We start from the raw sequence: 18,647 nt of genomic DNA, 5'->3' as shown, positions 1-18,647 counted from the left end.
AATTATGGTTAAATGAAACTGAAGTTCTAAAACTTTTTGGTCTAGGACCACTTTACTTTCAAAAACTATCAGGATTCCAAAGAGGTTTTGTTTGAGTGGTTTATACCTATCAATATTTAACGTATTAGAAATTAATATTGAGAAAAATTTATAACAGCAATATTACAAGCACACATTCCACTAATCATAAAAGTGATGATATCACATATCATGTAGTCTCTGAACACTCATGAGAGATGAGAGTGAAAAAAGTAAGTAATATCTTCATCTAATAGTGAAAATATTTTGACGTTGTAGTCTCTCCAAAAGGCCTCAGCCCTACCAACTTTCAGAATTGTCTCTTAGATGAACTAAAATCAAAACCACTATCCAAAAGAAGTCATAATATTTGGAGGTTTATGAAATTCAGAAGAACTGGAGGCATCAGGTAAGATCAAATGGTTTTATGTTTCAGTGCTCCTGTGTATAGTCAAAGCATTAGATCTAGAAAATAAGAGTTCCCACTAGAAGGATGAGCTCATCTCCAGAAACTTAAGCTTCAAGACTATAAGATCATCTAGTCAGTATTTCTCTCTTGTGATCCAAAAACTACCCATTCAGAATCAAGTAGTGTTTAAACTGTTAATAACTGGGTCCCACTATAGATAAACTAAGTCAGAATCTTGGAGGTGGAGCCCATGAATATGCTAGTTTTAAAAAAAAGAAATCTGTATGGATTTCAGACAGGAAGGGGGAGAGAGAAACAGAAACCTCAATGATGAGAGAGAATCATTGATCGACTGCCTCCAGCACACCCCACACTGGGGATCAAGCCCACAATCAGGGCATATGTCCTAACCAGGAATTGAAACATGACCTCCTGGTTCATAGGTCAACGCTCAACCACTGAGCCAGGCCAACTGGACGGGAATCTGCTAATAAGATTCTCAGGTAAATCAGTAAAATTTGGGAATCACAGACATAAAGAAGTGCATAAATTACTGGAAATAATACAATAGCACATACCACTACTTGCTCTGGTTTGCTATATACAGAATGGCCCAGTGCTTCTGGAAGGGCTCATCACTTTGGTTCAGTTATTACTACAAGGCTGTTGAGATTTTGATACCTGACTGAGATTTCTCCACTATCTATATATATAAGTCTAAATGACTGGCTGACCATCCAGTAGCTATGATGTGCACTGACCACCAGCATGAAGATGCTCAATGCAGAAGTTGCAGAGCAACAGCACAGCAACTTTGCAGAGTGCCCTAGGGAGATGTTGGACTGCTGGTTTTGGCCTGATCTCCACATACCAGGCTGAGGGACCCCACCAGTGAACCAGGGCCTTTAGTCTTTTAATAATCTTCTAAGAGTCACTTTCCCATTTCCTGTCCCTCCACAGTCTGCACTTTTCTTCTGATGAACTCTTTCCTAAATAAACACACATATCAATGTAATACTCTAAAAACTAGAAGTGAAAGATCTGAAATACTTCAAAATTAAAGGCAAATAAAGAGCTGACTCCACACATGATAATCCAGGACCTTTGAACAAACACTTATGTCAGCAACATAATCATACGGCATAATTTACACAAGAATTAAGAATGGTTTCTCTGCATGAGATTTATTATTATTTTAATTTTGAGCATCATCAGCAAATTTTCCTGTACACTGAGTTATGGTCAGTCTATAAAAGTGTTATACTTTCTGCAGCACACTATTTAGTAGATCACTTGAGAGAGTTGTGTGTGGAGGGTGGGGTGGGATGACTAGAATCAGAAAAATATGTGTGTTTTTTTCTCTCTCTAAAGCTACAAACTGTTCAGAGAATCCATCAAATCTTCACTATCTGGAAACTAAGCCACCTTCTTTTATTTCAGGCTTTCAATTCTAATCATCACAAGGGTTTTCAGTGGTTCCTGCTGTGAGAACACAAGATTCTGAAGCCCAATTAAATATATAGCTGAATACAAAAACGCAGAGTCTTTATTCTAACACGGCTATGGCATTAAATACAACAAAAGGTGAGATTTATGTAGCCCCAATTGAAAAGTTTAAAGTATTTTGCACCACGGGGTTTTTAAAATACTATGCTTAATCCTCCTCATTTTAATGATTAATGAAAGGAAAATGGCCTTACATGTAGCGAATATAGGTGGCCACCTAAAAGTGTTATTTAAATGTGCCCCAAAGTCTTCTTGACCTTGAAATATCACCCAGAGTTAAATTAGCCTAACATATGTAAAGTGATTTACAGGTTGCAAAGAATATATTAACATATTAAATTTCCTTAACAACCCTGAAATAGTAGTTAATAGACATATCATAACCTCTATTCTATATAATAAAAGCCCAGCAACAGAATGGCAGAACAACCAGAATGACCAATTGACCAGTTGCTATGATGAGCACCACGGGGCAGACATTCAACACAGGAGCTGCCCTCTGGTGGTCAGTGTATTACCACAGTAGGAGCACTGCTCAGCTGACTGGGATGAGTGGCTGCTCCTACTGCAAACCTCTCTGGTGGTCAGTGTACTACCACACTAGAAGCACTGCTCAGCTGACTGGGATGAGTGGCTGCTCCTACTGCAAACCCAGGGCCAATGGTTAGGAACTTAGTCTGTGATAATCGTCTCCTTGCCCCAGGCTCATCCTCCTTGCTCCCTGTCACCTCCTCTGGACTCCCACAGGCCACACAGCATCACAGCCCAGAGGCTGGGAGGTAGGTTTGTGGCCACTGTGAGATTGAGGCCTACTCCACTGCCTCTCAGTGCTATTGTCCCTGGGCCCAGCCCCATCTGCATCCCCTAGAGAGGCGAGTGCTCTGGTTCCACGGAAAATGCCAGACCAGGGAGCAGCAGCTCAGAGGGTGAGTCCACAGCTGCTTGGCAGACCAGGATGAGTAGTGCTCCCACAGTGGGTCGATCCCTGCAGGCCACGCTTCCCAATAGTGCACAAATCCTGTGCACTGGGCCTCTAGTTTACATATAAGAAAGCTGAGTCTAATATGCACAAGGAATGAGATTAAATTTTAATCACCTAGTATTAACATTCACCTTTTATACGTGATTTAACATAGCTCTTTCTGTAATCTCACATTACAAATGAGAAGAATGAGGTTCAGAGATGTTAAGAAACCTGCCCAAAGTCACAAAGTCAGTAAATAATAAAGCTGGATCTGAGCCCAGATTTGTGTTCCTCTGATTCCAGAACCAAAGCTCTTAGCTTGGCAGATATGATCCATTTTTATTAGTGTTTGATAAAGTGTTTGCAACATGAATGTACAGTGTCTTAATTATAAGCAAGAAGAAAGAAATCCATAATAGTTTTTGTTTTTCAAATCAAGTGTTTAAGAAATTAAGTATGTCTTTAATTCCTTCTGACATTATAAATGACATCATTATAAACTTAGGATCTAATGAGCTACTGTAAACTAACTTTTTCATTAATTCTCCTCATTTTACTTATTATTAAATGTTTATATCTTAATTTATAATATATATCAATATGAACAAAAATACATTCATTTTATTTTATTTTTTCAATTAATACATTTCCCTAATTAAGAAATGCATTCTACAGAGATATATTTAATAGCTCACTTGGACAACTCAACTCTCCTCATTTCACCAAACATGTGTGCACACATGTACACACACACACAAATAAATAAATAAATAAATAAATAAATAAATAAATAAACTCTATGTTCTCTCAGTTGTACTAATACTGGAAGCTGGATGACCTAACCATGATTATAAGCTACGTCCCATCTTAGTGTCACAGAAATGTGAGGAACCCTGTATCTGCAACTCAAGAGCTCACCATCAATTTAATCTTGATATTGGTCATACTGAGCACATATTAAAATTAGTTAATTAGTAATGGTACCTCAGTGCTGTTCTATGGTTATGTTATTTTCTCCATCACCAAACCCATGACAAGAATTTTCATCCTCACCCCGTACTGCTGGAATAGTATCAACTGTCTAATCTCCAATCACTTACTCTATCCCCTCACGGGCAAGCTTTCTTTGATGCATTGCAACTTAGATGATTTCTTCATTGCAGAACTATCTTAAGGTGACTGTCAATGAGTCTATGAATCTGGTACACATATTTTGATCTGAGCTACATGTGATTCACCTAGAACTGCAGTAATGAAGCCACATGGTTAAATGGAAGAAATATTGGCTTTCATGTCAGATTGGCTGTGTCTGAATATTATTTGCCATTTACTCGCTGTGGGATCTTGGAAAAAACACACAACTTAACTTCAACTCTTTTATCATCATGTATAAAATAGGTATACCAATAGTAACTGTTTTAAAGGTTTGCTGTAAATATTACCTGACAAAAAGTATGCTAGATGTCTGGTACAGAGTAGGTGGCAAAAAAACCCAAAACACAATACCTTTTGTTTCCTTTTCCTTTTTTTTTTTTTCTCATCTGACTTGTCCTACTGCTACTTAATTTCCAGATCTGACTCTCAGGAGATCAATAAAAATTAGAGTGATATTTGTGGAACAAACTTCTGATTTATACCAGGATAATTTAACTTGTTTTGGAGTAATTGCCATAAATTACTTTATTTAAAACAAATAAATGTTTAAAAACTCTGGAACAAAGAACTTGAAAAAAGCAATAATAGTCTCTTGAACTTCATACAAATAGGTCTAATAGTGAGGGATATATTGTCAGTTGCTTTTGCCAGTACTGATGATGAAATAGCCACACTCTCACCTGTTCATCTTTATCACTTACCACATAGAGTTTGCAGGACAGCTGGTGGCAGAGAGGACAGGAGTACTGCCTATAGTTGTGCAACTGAATAACGTCTCTGACCCCTTCTGAGATAATATCATGCTTTTATTACACACATAGTTTTTAATACACTGAATTAAATAGCAACAGACTCCTAAAAATATTTGGCCTATCTTATAGAAGTTCTTTATAGGCACCTTTAACTTTCAGAGCTTTCCATAGGCATAGCTACATTGCATTTAGAAAGTGAGTTAATGGATGAAATCTTTTGACAACTGTCTTCCCAGAGATCAGCTTGACAATCTCATCACTTACTTATTAATTTGATGGAACAGAGAAACTCATCCATATGTCTCTAACTCCTATATTCTTTTTCTACACTAACTAGAAAAGATGTATTATTCTTATCATCTATATGTATTTATTTCAGTGTGTATCTTTTTATAAAATTAAATTTATTGGTGATAATGGTCAATAAGATTATATAAGTTTCAAGTTTATAATTTTACTAGTGGCTGGTGCATAAAATTTGTACGTGGGTGGGGGGGTTCCCTCAGCCCAGCCTGCACCCTCTCCAATCAGGGACATCCCTCTTGCAATCTGGGACTGCTGGCTTTTAACTGCTCACCTGCTTGCCTGCCTGATCACTCCTGACTGCCTCTGCCTGCCAGCCTGATTGCCTCTAATCCCTCTGTCAGCCTGCCGGATTGCACCTAACCTCTCTGCCTGCCTGCCTGATTGCCCTTAACTGCTTCTGCCTGCCTGCATGATCTCTCCCAACTGCCCTCTCCTGCAGGCTTGATCTTGCCCCCAACAGCCTTAAAACCCCTCCTCAGCTCCCACCTTAGGTTCTGCCTTCACAGTTCACCCATATTTGTTCTGATTGGTCAGTTTCTATGCCAGTCAGCAACTCTGGGCCTATCTCAAGGCCTGATCAGAGAGGCAGGGCTGATCAGCAGCTGCCATGGAGGCTACAGATCAGACCCTGCTTCTCTCTCCAGGCCTCTCTCTGGCCCTGATCTGCAGCCCCCTCAACAATGGCAACCCAGCATTGACTGCAGGACTGGCTTCCAGATGGTTGAGCCTTCAGTTGTTACGGTCACTACCTTTTTATATATCTACATGATACATCACCAGTATATTGCATTGTGTGCCCACCACCCAAAGTAAAACTTCTTGAAAGGATGTATATTAAGTGATACTTGGCATGCACTTACATATATGCAAAATTTCTTTGAAAATATGTTATTTTAGCTGTACCACCACATTTTTCATGACCTCATAATTGTTATGGAAAAGTAAACATGTCCTTTTATGGTCATCAGTTAGCATTTTAATAAATTTCTCAAAAACCTATTGAGATATATGTGAGTAATATCTGTAGCTGTTTCATGAAATAAGAGGTTATGTATGGGTAATGAAAGGCATTTATAGCTAAGCTACTTTTACAACTAAGCTATCTTTTAGCAAATCCTCAACTTCTATTACCCATTTATCTGTCCTAAAAACAGTCACTCAAGCAAACAGGCATGCAATTTATTAATTCATTTTTCAGAGCTCAATGAACAATTGAGGTAGCTTACCAGCTTTTTGTGGAAGGTAGATTTTGAGATGATTCTAGTTTTACCTTTAACTATAAAATCTGAAAGTCTTCAAGTGTTCCCCAATATGTACAACTTTACTAATTTTCTGGCTGAGCTTGCTATCTCTAGAAGGTCGTCAAATTAGGACTTTATATTTGTATTTCTGTCAAACATGAGCTCTAATTTGGATTAAAAGTATGAACTACAAAATTCTAAAAATTTAACTTTTTTCCTATCTCCAGACATTCTTCTGGATGTCATTCCCCCTCTCCCTTTGTATATTGTATTCATCCTTCAACATACAACTCAAGCTCCATCTTCACATGAAATATTTCACAACTACTTTAATCTAAAATTATATCTCATTTCTTCTGAAATTCCATTGTGGTCTTTATTTATGATATGCAGCTAATGGTTTGTGTCTATTCTTTTTTATGCCATTATTTGATTCTTTAATGGATATTATTTTCTCTCCCTAGAAACTTTTGGTACAATCCACACTAAGACAAATAATGATTTTATGCAGTAGGCATTTAATAGACATTCATTGCATGATAGCAGACAAGTTACAAGGCAAAGTCTGAGCTAGTATCCATAACTTTATGATGCCTATTATGGTTTTGGAAAGTTCTCAGGTGCCACTGGCTTTGCTACTGTTTTCAGCTATTTGGTGCCTATATTACACTCCACTCTCATCTAATTCAATTAAAATGATATTTAACTTGTCAATTGGTGGTCACTGGTACCAACTCAATCCCAACAGATATCTCCAGTTTGGGGTGTGGTGAAAAAGGAAACTTTATTACGTGTAAAACAGCTTAATTATGATACAGCATGGCCGTGAAAACAGCACAGCTGTGGAACAACTCAATAATGATCTTAATGACTTTGAGGTTGCCCTGGGGCCAGGTGGCCATGGGGTCAGGCCCTCTCTGGCTAGACAGCTCTGGTCTTCTATGCCAGTCGGATCTGGCCTGCACTGGTCTGCTCTGTTCTGTTCTAGTGAGACATTTTTAGTGTTTCAGCTCCAGCCAAGAAAAAGCAGTCTTCTATGGAAGAGAAAATGCACTCCCAGAGCCAGAAGGGAGCTGACTTATACAGACAGAAATCCCTACCTCTGGTCCCTAATTGGTCTATCCTCAAGCAAATGAGGTTTCCAAATCCTCACAGTTTAATTAGCCCAAAAGTCACTATCCTGATTGGTCAGTGAAGAAGCTAGTGGAGATAACTTGCGCATCTCTGATTGGACAGGGAAAGTCTTATTGCTTGAAGTAGATTCCGGAAACTATTTTATAAAGGCTGGCTTAGATGGCAGGAACACAGTGCAGGAAGGCAGTTCAGTGCAGAGACAGGTAACAGGCTTTTCCCTGAAGTACAGTTGGAATGTGTATAAATGGCTGCTGGACTCTGCTCTTTGTTGGTTTTGTTGTTGTTGATAATTTGTTTCTTTGTTTGCTTCAGCCCAATTAACCACCAGGAGCCCTTTTTAGTAGATATCTTCTTTCTCAGGGTCCACATTTTAAACAGACATTTCTAGGTAAAAACAGCCAATAATTCCAACAGTTTGATAGACATAAAAGAGTGTCTTGGGGTTTTTCTTGCCACTATTCAGAAAAAGAAATTCAAGCTTTCATGCATAAACAATGTAAATATGACTTACTGATTATTAGCAGGCATTAACCCAAGTTGCATTTTCTCTCTGATATGGCAAATGTTAAAAGTGTCTTAACATTCCACCACAAATGTACTGCTAATAGTAAGTTTTCCTTTACATAGGACAAGGCTAATACATTGAAAAAAAAAAAAGAAAGAAAGAAACTGAAGCTGCGGAATCATGAGATTTCTTGATAGTGAATGCTTCCTCTGGAAACATGTCACTTTCATCTTTCAATGAGATTAAAAGAACAACAGCTCAATAGTGTATAGACAGGGACTAGACACCCTGACAGAAAGATTTGGACTTAGAGAATCAAAAGGGTTTTTTCTATCATGAGTTGTGTTGTGTTGCTTTGCGGCAGTGACCATTCTTTTGCATTAGTATTTTCTATGTATTTATTGCACACATACATGAGTACACACACACACACACACACACACACACACACACATTCCACACATCTATAAATTGAAACACTTGGTGTGTGGGTTTTTTATCTTTCTTTAAGCAAAAATAAATTATATATAACCTGTTAAAATATAGAAACATATTCTGATATTGGGAATAAAGATATTTTAAGTTCTTTAAGGTCTATTCTATAGACCTTAAGATCTACACAGAACATATCTTAGGTAAATTCAAAGAAATGGACTAAGTTTGTGACTTTATCCTAGAGCAAGGTTAGCAATCTTAGATGAGGAGGTGGCCTTTGTAATTTTAGAGTGAGTAATCTGTAAATAGATCGATGGCAGAAAATAAAAACTCCAGAAGTATTCTTGCTTAAAGTGGGAGGGGGGTGGAATTTAGGCAGGAAAACAGAAAGGCAAAATATGAGCTAATATCTGTACATTTTGATATCTGTTATGCCTTGTATTCCCTCCTCCCACTTGCAGAGAAATATCCAGAGCTCCATTGCAGGAAATATTTATATATAGTTTAGCCCCTTGATTTGCAGTTATTTTCTTCATCAGCTGATAAACTAGAAGGTAGGATGAGCAAAATAACTGCAAATCAAGGGGCTAAAAACTAAAAGCCAATATTATTCTTAGATGGATTTTTATAGTGCTATTTTGTTTCATCTTCACATGAGAGACTCATATTAAAAAGTAATTTAAGCCCCCAAATCTCTGTTCCCCTTTAAGTTAATAATATGAATTCCCAAAATGGAAGTTTAAATGAGAAGATTAGACATGTATTTACAAACTCAAAGAAGAAACATGACAACTGCATTTGCTAAGTAAAACTGCAGAACTAACTTTTTATAAAAGATCATGAGTCCATGATTCTTCTAAAACACTGAAATGATTTGTCTTTCCAACTGAACTGCAGCCGGGCTAAGGGACTGAATGTCTTTCACATCCATCTACTACTGTGTAAAAAAAGGAATCATACATTTAGCTTTAAAATGTCACAGATTTATACCTTCCCCCTTCCCGCTCATTTTTCTGCCCCTGTTACCTAGCAACAGGTAACCTCAGCAAGAGAACACCAAGCCTAGAACAAAGCAGTTGGTCGCTGGCTTCATTCGAGTGGCTGAACTGCTGTAAGGCAGACGCAGAAGATATCGCTCCAGACCGAGTTGGCCTGCGTGGGCGTTCAGCCGATTTTCTTCACTCTCTCCGGCCTTTCTGATCAAATTTCTTCATGGCTTGTATGAAGAATGTGTAAGTACAAAACTGAGAACAACTGAATTGTTCTCCTGTGTAAGTGGGACACGAACCAACGGGTCAGAGGTGATATGGGAGGGGATCCCAGATACTTGTAGGTTATAAACTCAGCTAGTAAGAATACGGACTTTAAGGGTGGCGGTTTTTAAAAGTAATTTCAAAACAGAAGTTATAAATCCTTCGTCTAAATAGTGGGGTTTAAACACGAGGAAATTCGTACTCTAGGGTGCGGTATGGGTGGAATGAAATAAAATTTTAATAAAATTCCGTGTGACCCTTGAATGATGCTCCATAAAGAGGAACAAACTGCAGTGTTTTAACATAACCTTTCTTCGGCTACTGTGGAAAGAAAACATGTTTCCCTCGCAAGTGTCCTAAGCATGCCTGCCAGAATCTGAATGCTAGGTTTAGTGGATCATAGATCCTACTGGGACTGTAAGAGCTGGTGTTTTCTATGGCATACCTACACTCTGTGGCCCTTAAAGAAGCTATCTGGGTCTTCTAATCTTCCTTGCTGCCATGAGGAGGTGGGGGAGGGGAAAATGGGTGGAGCCACAGGGTAATCATAGAACCCTGTGCCAAAGAGGTCGAATTGTAAAAGTGTTTTCTGACTACACAGGGGAAGAGATAGAGCTCTCTCCTTTTCCCTGGTGTATTCAGCGAGTTCCATCAACCACGTATTTCAAGATATTTCCTGGTTGAAGCCGGGACCGGTTTGGTTCAGTGGATGGAGCATTGGCCTACGGACTGAAAGGTCCTGGGTTTGATTCTGGGCAGGGGCATGTACCTTGGTTGTGGGCACATCCCCAGTGGGGGGTGTGCAAGAGGCAGCTGATAGATGATTCTCTCGCATCAATGTTTCTAACTCTCTATCCTTCTCTCTTCCTCTCTGTGAAAATCAATAAAATATATTTTTAAAAAATCTTTAAAAAAGATATTTCCTGGTTGCTGCATTTTCATTTTTATTAACTTATTTATTTCTATTTTTGCAAGCCTTGAAGAGCATGCTTCTTCACCCATAGCAATGGCTGTAGATGGAAATGTGAAACCGAGACCAAACCCCAAGATACTTCGCCTGAGTTCGAGTGCCATGCTGAAGAACGAGGTGGAATCCTGGGGCAAACCTCGTATGCCTTTGAGACCTCCCCTCTACGTGCCACCAAATCTGGCAAGAGGGCAATTGGAGGGCCCCAGCGAGAGAAAAGGATCTTGCATTCCTGCCAACATTTCGAGAGCTCTCAAACACCCATATGGGTCACGACCTGCTGCTGAGAAAGGGTCCCTAGCAACAGCAAAAATAAATGGTCCTGTGGGGTTGGCAGGCTGCAGCCAGATGGGACAAGATTCTATTACTGTGTCCCAAAAATCCCCTGGCTGCTCTCCCTCACTGATGATAGAGGGGACCAGAGTCAGCAATGAGGGCACTGAGAATGGTGTCAATAAGGCAAAGCTCCAGTTGCCTTTGCAACAAGGTCAAGGGTTCTTTCCACCCAGGGCCCCATTAATAAGAGATCCCCAACCTAACCACGCTATTAGAACAGGGATAGTGATGGAGGTACCTCCAGGAAATATGAAAATGACTGGCAATGAAAGGGTGGCTCAAGTTGCTTTCCCAATGGGAGGTCCATGGAACCCCATGGATAATTGGCCAAGGCCCATCACAGCGCCTCCTAATGTTTCACATTTAGGTTGGTTCCCTAATGGTCCTTGCTTCATAGGACCTATACCTCCGAATTTCCACCCATTTCTCAATTTACCTATGCCTTTTCCTCCTCACGCAATGTGCCGTCCCCCAATGTTTTCCTATTTTGGCCATTTCCCTCCTACTGGAATGCAACCTCATCCATACTTAAACAGAGAGAACAGATCATAAAAAAGAAAGGGGAAAGTAAAAAAGTGTAGGGGAAAGAGGTGAAAGCTATTAATTTATGTTTTTGCATTTGAAACCATCTACCTTCTTACTCTCTGTTAAGCAATAATGTACCTTACATATGTGGATATTCAATAAAGATCCTAAAAGTGGAAGAAGTGTTGTGAATTATTTTTATAAACACCACTCTGGGAGCCTAAACCTTTGATTGTGTTTTCTATTTTAAGGAAATTAAATCAGTAATGTCCCAAAGTTTTCTAAGTAGCTTAGTTGGCTCCCTATCACTGGCTTACAGCTGTGTGACTGTATAGAGGGCCCCGTGGAATCTTTTTAGACTTGGCTGAGTCTACGGTGGGGAATTCCTACCTACTTAAGATTATGGGGGTTGTTCAGAGCAGGATAGGTGTATTAAGGTAAATAAGGTTCATAAAGGTAGACCAAAGTACATATAATAGAGAAGAATGTACCAACAGAAAAGTAGCTAGATGAGACTGAGGTGAGAGTAACAGAGCTTAACACTTCATAGTTAGAGGCAGAACCAGGCTGACAGGTCAAAAAGGAAAATGGGCAGGAGAAATGGAGAGCGTTGTTTGAAACATGAGCTAGTGTTTGACTCTCAAAACTGACCATTATTAAGTACACTTGAGGCTGGTGCACTAAATTCATTCATGAAGGGCCAGGACAGGCATCCCTCAGCATGGCCTGCACCTTCATGCAATCTGGGACTGCTGGCTCCTAACCACTTGCCTGCCTGACTGACCGATCATCCCTAAGCACTCTGCCTGCCTGCCTGACCCTCTAACTCTCTCCTGCCTTCTTGATAGCCCTTAACAACTCTGGCTGCCTCCCTAATTGTTGCTAACCCCTCTGCTGCCCTGCTTGATCACACTGGAAGGAGGGGTCTCAGTCCGGCCTGCCCCCTCTCACAGTCCAGGAACCCTCAGGAGCAGGAGGCACCACCTCAGTAGGTGTAAGACCAGATGATAAGGGGAAGGTGATGCCCCATAACACCTCTGCTGCCACTGCTGGCAGCTCAAGCCTCAGCCAGCCCTAGTTACCTGATCCTCGGGCAGCCCTAAGTGGCTGGGCAGCTGCCATCCAAGGCTTGCCTGCGCCTCAGGCAGGCCCTGGGCTGCTGGGAAGCAGCCATTTAAGGCTTGCCTGTGCCTTGGGCTGGCTCTGGATGGCTGGGGGTCTGAGGGGACTGGGTGCCAACATCTTGTGGCTGTGGGCAATGCCATCTTTAAGGGCAGGTCAGTCAATTAGCATATTCCCTCCTATTGGCTGTGGGTGGCACCATCTTTCTGAAGGCATGAGAGCCAATTAGCATATTCCCTCTTTATATAGGATGGTATATGTAAGATTGGCTTAAAAAGTCCAGGAACAAGGTAGAACAGAGGTGATCCCTTTACCCATTCTCTGAAAAAAAGGGCTAGTATATACTCAGATTTATAAATGCAAGTGAAAATATATTACTCATGTGAAATTATTTTCTCTAATGCTGTTACTTGCACTCTTCATAATGTGCTACAGCACCCCATTAAAATGATGGTTCTGGGAGATTATCAAAATGCCCAGATGGGAGCTTTTTCAAGTTCAAGAAACAGAAATATTGGTATAGCAAGCAGGGTGGAAAGATGGCCATTCTGATCACTGCACAACTTAATTCAAAAAGGTGCCCTAAAACACAGTGCCATTGTATATGAACAACCACTAGATTAGAAATGTCTTTAGAGGACAATTCTTCAAATGAGCATTTTTTTCATGCCAAGAGCTAATGACGTATGTGGTGTAAGATCTCGGTTAAAGCCTGACAAAACCCACAGATCAAAATGACACCTATTCTACAAGCAAGACCATTAATGCTCTTTTAGCACCAATCACTGTTTCTTTGCCCCCTGGGTAAAAAGGACATGCAGATCCAGTAAGTTTCTTTGTCTCCTAATAGGTTGTTCTATATTTATAGGTTGTAGTGCAAAGCTCAGAAGAAGCTTGCTAAAATTTCCCCCAGTCTGTGTATGTCCTGAAGCTGGCACAGTTCCATCAATTCACTGTGGTGGGTTGAGCAGAAGTATTCAGCAAATCATTTGACAGCTGTTCACTATGAGGTAGCTTAGTCCCAGCATACCAAGCACTTATTGAATTTTCAGCCTTAATGAACAGAGGAGTTGAGTATGCTTATTGTCATCAAAAATCTCTTCTGAGCCAGATGTTAAATATTTTGACAAGGATTCAAATTGTTGTATCAATGCAGTGTTGCATCTCTGGAGAGTAGCCAAAAGGTGTGGTAAGTGGCAGCAGAACAAGGATACTTTTTCCTTCTTGAAGGAAGTGCCCTGATAAATGCTCATAAAGACTTTACTCACAATTACAGCAACCATGACAAATTCATTGTAACAAAAAGTGCCACCAATACAATCTGCTCTTTTTACAACCCTTTGTTCTCTTTCCAAACACCTTCTGTTTATTTTCTATGTCATTCCTAAACACCTAAAGTAAGGAACAAAGAATAACTATGAGCAAATAGAGGCATTGAAGTTTTATTTATACCTCTGTGGTGTATGATATATATATATATAGAGAGAGAGAGAGAGGCCGGTGCACAAAATTCCCTCAGCCCAGCCTGCACCCTCTCCAACACTGGAACCCCTCCACTCAAGGGATGTCCGAGTGCTGATTTAGGCCAGATCCTATCCCTAACCCATAAGGATCTTGCCTAAACCAGCATTCAGAGACCCCTCTCACAATCTGGGACTGCTGGCTTCCAACTGCTCACTTGCCTGCCAGCCTAATCACCCCCTAACCACTCCCCTGACAGCCTTATCAATGCCTAACTGCTCCCTTGATGGCCCAGTCACCCCCAACTGCCCTCCCCTGCTGGCCCAGTTGCCCCCAACTGCCCTCCCTTGCTGGCCTGTTTGCCCACAACTACCCTCCCCTGCCAGCCATCCTGTGGTGGCCATCTTTGACCACATGGGGGAAGCCATCTTGTGCCATGGTGTGAAGGTCAATTTGCATATTACCTCTTTATTATGTAAGATATATACTGAATATATAGCTTATGTAGAGCTGTGTACCTATATAATACTATCAGTAAATGTGCTATCAGTAAATGCAAGGATCTAATAAGCTTGAAATCTTATTGCTAAATGCAAATGAAATGCAAGTATTTATATATTTTTTATTGATTTCAGAGTTGAAGGGAGAGAGAGAGAGAGAGAGAGAAAGAGAGAGAGCAAGAAAGAAAGAGAAGAGAACATCAATGTTAAGGAAGAAATGATGATTGACTATTTCTTGCAGGTCCCACATCTGGGACAGAGCCCACAATCCAGGGAATGTGCCCTGACTGGGAATCCAATCAAGAGCTCCTCATTCATAGGTCAATGCTCAACCATTGAGCTAAGCCAGTTGGGCTGCAACTATTTTTTTATTCGTGGCTTCTGTATAGAAACACTATATAATTTTGTTATCACAGGTCCACCAAGACAGCAAAACATCCAGTTTTAAACAGATGATTACCTTAAAGTTATATTTTTAATTATTCTGATCCAATATGGCTTGATATTAATCCTATACCACAACATCCTATTCCTTTTGAAAAGTGCTTATAACAAAATATATTCAACACTCCTGAAACATGTATGCTTTCCTTTTTTTCCTGTGGCTTAAATAGCTCCTAAACATGAAAGGGAAAGATTAACAATGACCAAGTATTCCTTCCTTTTGAAGGGAATGGGTTAAATATTTCCTATTTTAAGTTTTAATCATTGTTACAAGAAGATTCATGTTGTACTGTTTATTATTTATAGTTCTCAATATATTCCTTGTCATAAGATTACAGCATAGGAATTTTAATGGCTTCATATTCTCTACAAGATAATAATTAACTGTACAACTTTGACCTTTTTCATGTCCCAAAGAATGATTCACTAGCCATTTTTTTTTTTCTGGTTTTATAACTTCTGTAGCCTGGTGGAAGAGGCAACATGCAACCAATCAAACTACAGAAGGCTGAAAAGGTTAAAGTTCAAAGCAATGAAATTTTTTAAATTTATAACCTTTCATAAACCAGAAATGACATTAAAATTTTATCTCATTCAGCCCAGCTGGTGTTGCTCAGTGGATTTAGTGTTGTCCTATACACCACGAAGTCACCTGTTTGATTCCATATCAGGGTTGCTGACTCAATTCAGGGTAGCGGGAATGTAGGAGGCAGCAAATTGGTCTTTCTCTTTCTCCCTCTTCCTTAAGAAATCAATAAGAATATATCTTTAAAATTATACTTTATTCTTCTGAGAATTATTATAACAAAAACACTAAATAGGACCAATAATTTATTTCCACTGGAGTGTTAAGTTTGAGATCATAGTGCTGTCTTCATCTACCATGGTACAAGAGGTTTATATGTAACTATCACTAAACAAGTAGGTAGCATAATAAGTGAGAAAGATATCATTCTTTGACTATTACATTGCACTGTAACAATGGGTTTTGGTTATCAAATATTACTAAGCAATGTTTATTTTTGAAGGACTTAAATATAAAAGAATATAAAATGATTCTATTTCAAAATCAATGAGCCAAAGCCAGAGAAAAAAGAAATTTTAGGCTGACAAAAAACACTCTGTCATGTCATAGGTTAATTCCATAGCTACCACAAATCCTTGTATATATTCTTTGTAATAAGATAGATTGAATGATATTCCCACAGAAAGAGCAAGTGATGAAACTAAATAAAGTCAAAGAACCCATCTATTTCTCTATTATGACATTCATTTTTTTCTTTATATAATGAAAATGCATAGCATTAATCAAATCAACTCTAAATTTGAAAAGTCAGAGAAACTGTGCTTTATCATGCAATCTTTTTCTTAAGTGCTTGAGTAGGTACTACTCTTGCTAAAGACTGATTAAATATATATACTTCGTAACCCAACTTGGGGACTTTACTGTCACTCAGAAAGTCTTTCTCAATAGCTCAATTTCTCAAAGAAACTGTAATAGTTATTTTCAGAAAGTGATGCCAGCATTGTTTTTTGTGGATGGACCAGCATCCTACTTCACTTTATGGTGGTAAAAATAACTATTTTTTTCAACTCTGAAAACCTCTGCCCAATATGAATCACACAGATCCATCAATTTACCATAAAGGATTTGATATCTAATAGTGTTTAATCAGATAATTTTTTAAAATATATACATGTATAACTGACTTCAAACAACACCCTCATTATAAAAGTTTTGACTTAGAGACAGAACAACCCAGGGAGTTCGAGGGTTGATGGACCCTGTTTGTGCAGGTGAGAAAGAGAAAACCAGATGGAGAAAGTCAGAGTAGTAAAAATAGAGGGGCAGGGCCACTGTCAGTTTAGGAGAGAGAAGTGCTTTATAGCAGGAAGCAGCTGCAAATTGGGAGTACTGTGGGAAAAGTAACAAATTTGGATATGGAGAACATAATCCAGAGAAGAAAGAAGAGGCAGTTTGAAGAGAAGAGTTGTGGATTGAGTGCTTCATGACAGAAAAGGCTTCCTGTGGTAGCTGGACATTTGAAAGGGTGGGGATAAGGTGATTAGAGAAATACTATCCAGTCTTCCTAGAAACAAATCTATCTCTGCTGCTTCATTCCTTCCTATAAATATCATTTGTCCTTAGATAGCAGCCAATCTCATATTCCCTTGGTGAAACTGGAATCCCTCTCTGATTTATGTTTCATCATTCCCTCAAACTGGCTTTGGCAAGCAGACACACCATCACCAAAGTTAACTTTATTAGTGAAGTGGGTATGCAATGAATTAAGCTCACAGAAGAACATTTTCAGGTTTTCAAATATACCAGATCCTGAACTTTTTAAAATTTAAACTTCAATCATTTTTCCCTATTGAGGCACACTAATCATTTTTTAAAATTTTTCCTTTTCACTCCTCTCACTAAATCATAAATTTCTGAGGTGGAGCTGCTGGCTTTATTAATCACACTTCATCTAGAAACCAAGTAATCTATTATTTTCCCCAGAGGACATATTTATCCCTCTTTTAGGTGTAAAATTCTTTTTTTATTTTTTAAATATATATTTTATTGATTTTTTACAGAGAGGAAAGGAGAGGGAGAGTTAGAAACATCGATGAGAGAGAAACATCAATCAACTGCCTCCTGCACACCTCCTACTGGGGATACATGGCCTTGACCAGAATTGAACCTGGGTCCCTTGAGTCCACAGGCCAACCCTCTATCCACTGAGCCAAACCGGTTAGGGCTAGTTGTAAAATTCTTATACATTGTGTTAATCCTCATTGGTACACAATTCTGTTGGTAATACACTGTACAATAAATGTATCAAAGACAGTATTTAATGCCCTAACTACAAAGTTGATTATTCATAAATAGAACAATTTTTGTTATAGGTTTTCTTTTTAATATATTTTTATTGATTTCAAAGAGTAAGGGAGAGGGAGAGAGAGATAGAAACATCAATGATGAGAGAAAATCATTGATCAGCTGCCTCCTGCATGCCCCTACTGGGGATGGACCACACAACCTGGGCTTGTGCCCTTGACCAGAATCAAACCTGGGACCCTTTAGTCCACAGGTCTACACTTTATCCACTGAGCCAAACCATCAAGGGCAATAGAACAATTAAAACATTTTTGTATTAATAATAAGTCACATCTGGTAAAAAGTAAATAATGATTTATAGTTTTAAAACTTATTAGAGAGTCTTATAAAATTATGAGTAAAATTATGCATAATCCAAAATTTAACAGAATGACATGACTTTTAAAAAGCATTTCTTCACAGTTTATATAACTTTATTGCTTCAGTGCTAGGTGTTTACACAAACCAATTACAATCTATATGCATCCCACATTGTTGAAATTTATGATTAATTAACACTTTTAACTTTGCCAGTCAAATGAATCCACGTACATACCACTTCAAAACAGAACAAACACTTGCTTATCCTATAGGAACTTGCTATGAATTTAACTTATATAAGGAAAATGTCAATTCTAATGCCTAAATGTGACCCTCTCTAATCAACTTAATGTTGTTATCAGGCACAATCAACATGATTGGAAAACTGGTAAGATGTCCTCCAATTTTGGATTTTAGGCTCATC

General features: G+C 38.9%; 1 protein-coding gene across 1 annotated transcript in view; it reads left to right on the top strand.

Moving 5' to 3' along the window:
- PRR32 (proline rich 32) overlaps positions 1–11,533 on the top strand; it is a gene marked incomplete at both ends in the record, with an annotated part of 62,346 nt that extends 50,813 nt beyond the window's left edge. Inside the window, 2 exons of the mRNA XM_084870834.1 lie at positions 298–427; positions 10,654–11,533. Of these exons, the coding sequence (XP_084726960.1) occupies positions 298–427; positions 10,654–11,533 (1,010 nt within the window). The remainder of the gene's footprint in view (positions 1–297; positions 428–10,653) is intronic.
- Between the last annotated feature and the right edge of the window lie 7,114 nt (positions 11,534–18,647).

Source organism: Pipistrellus hanaki, assembly GCF_964339955.1.
Source record: "Pipistrellus hanaki genome assembly, chromosome: X".
In the NCBI taxonomy this organism is placed as follows: domain Eukaryota; kingdom Metazoa; phylum Chordata; class Mammalia; order Chiroptera; family Vespertilionidae; genus Pipistrellus; species Pipistrellus hanaki.
Note: the sequence above shows the minus strand (reverse complement) of the source record. Positions and strands in the feature narration are given on the sequence as shown.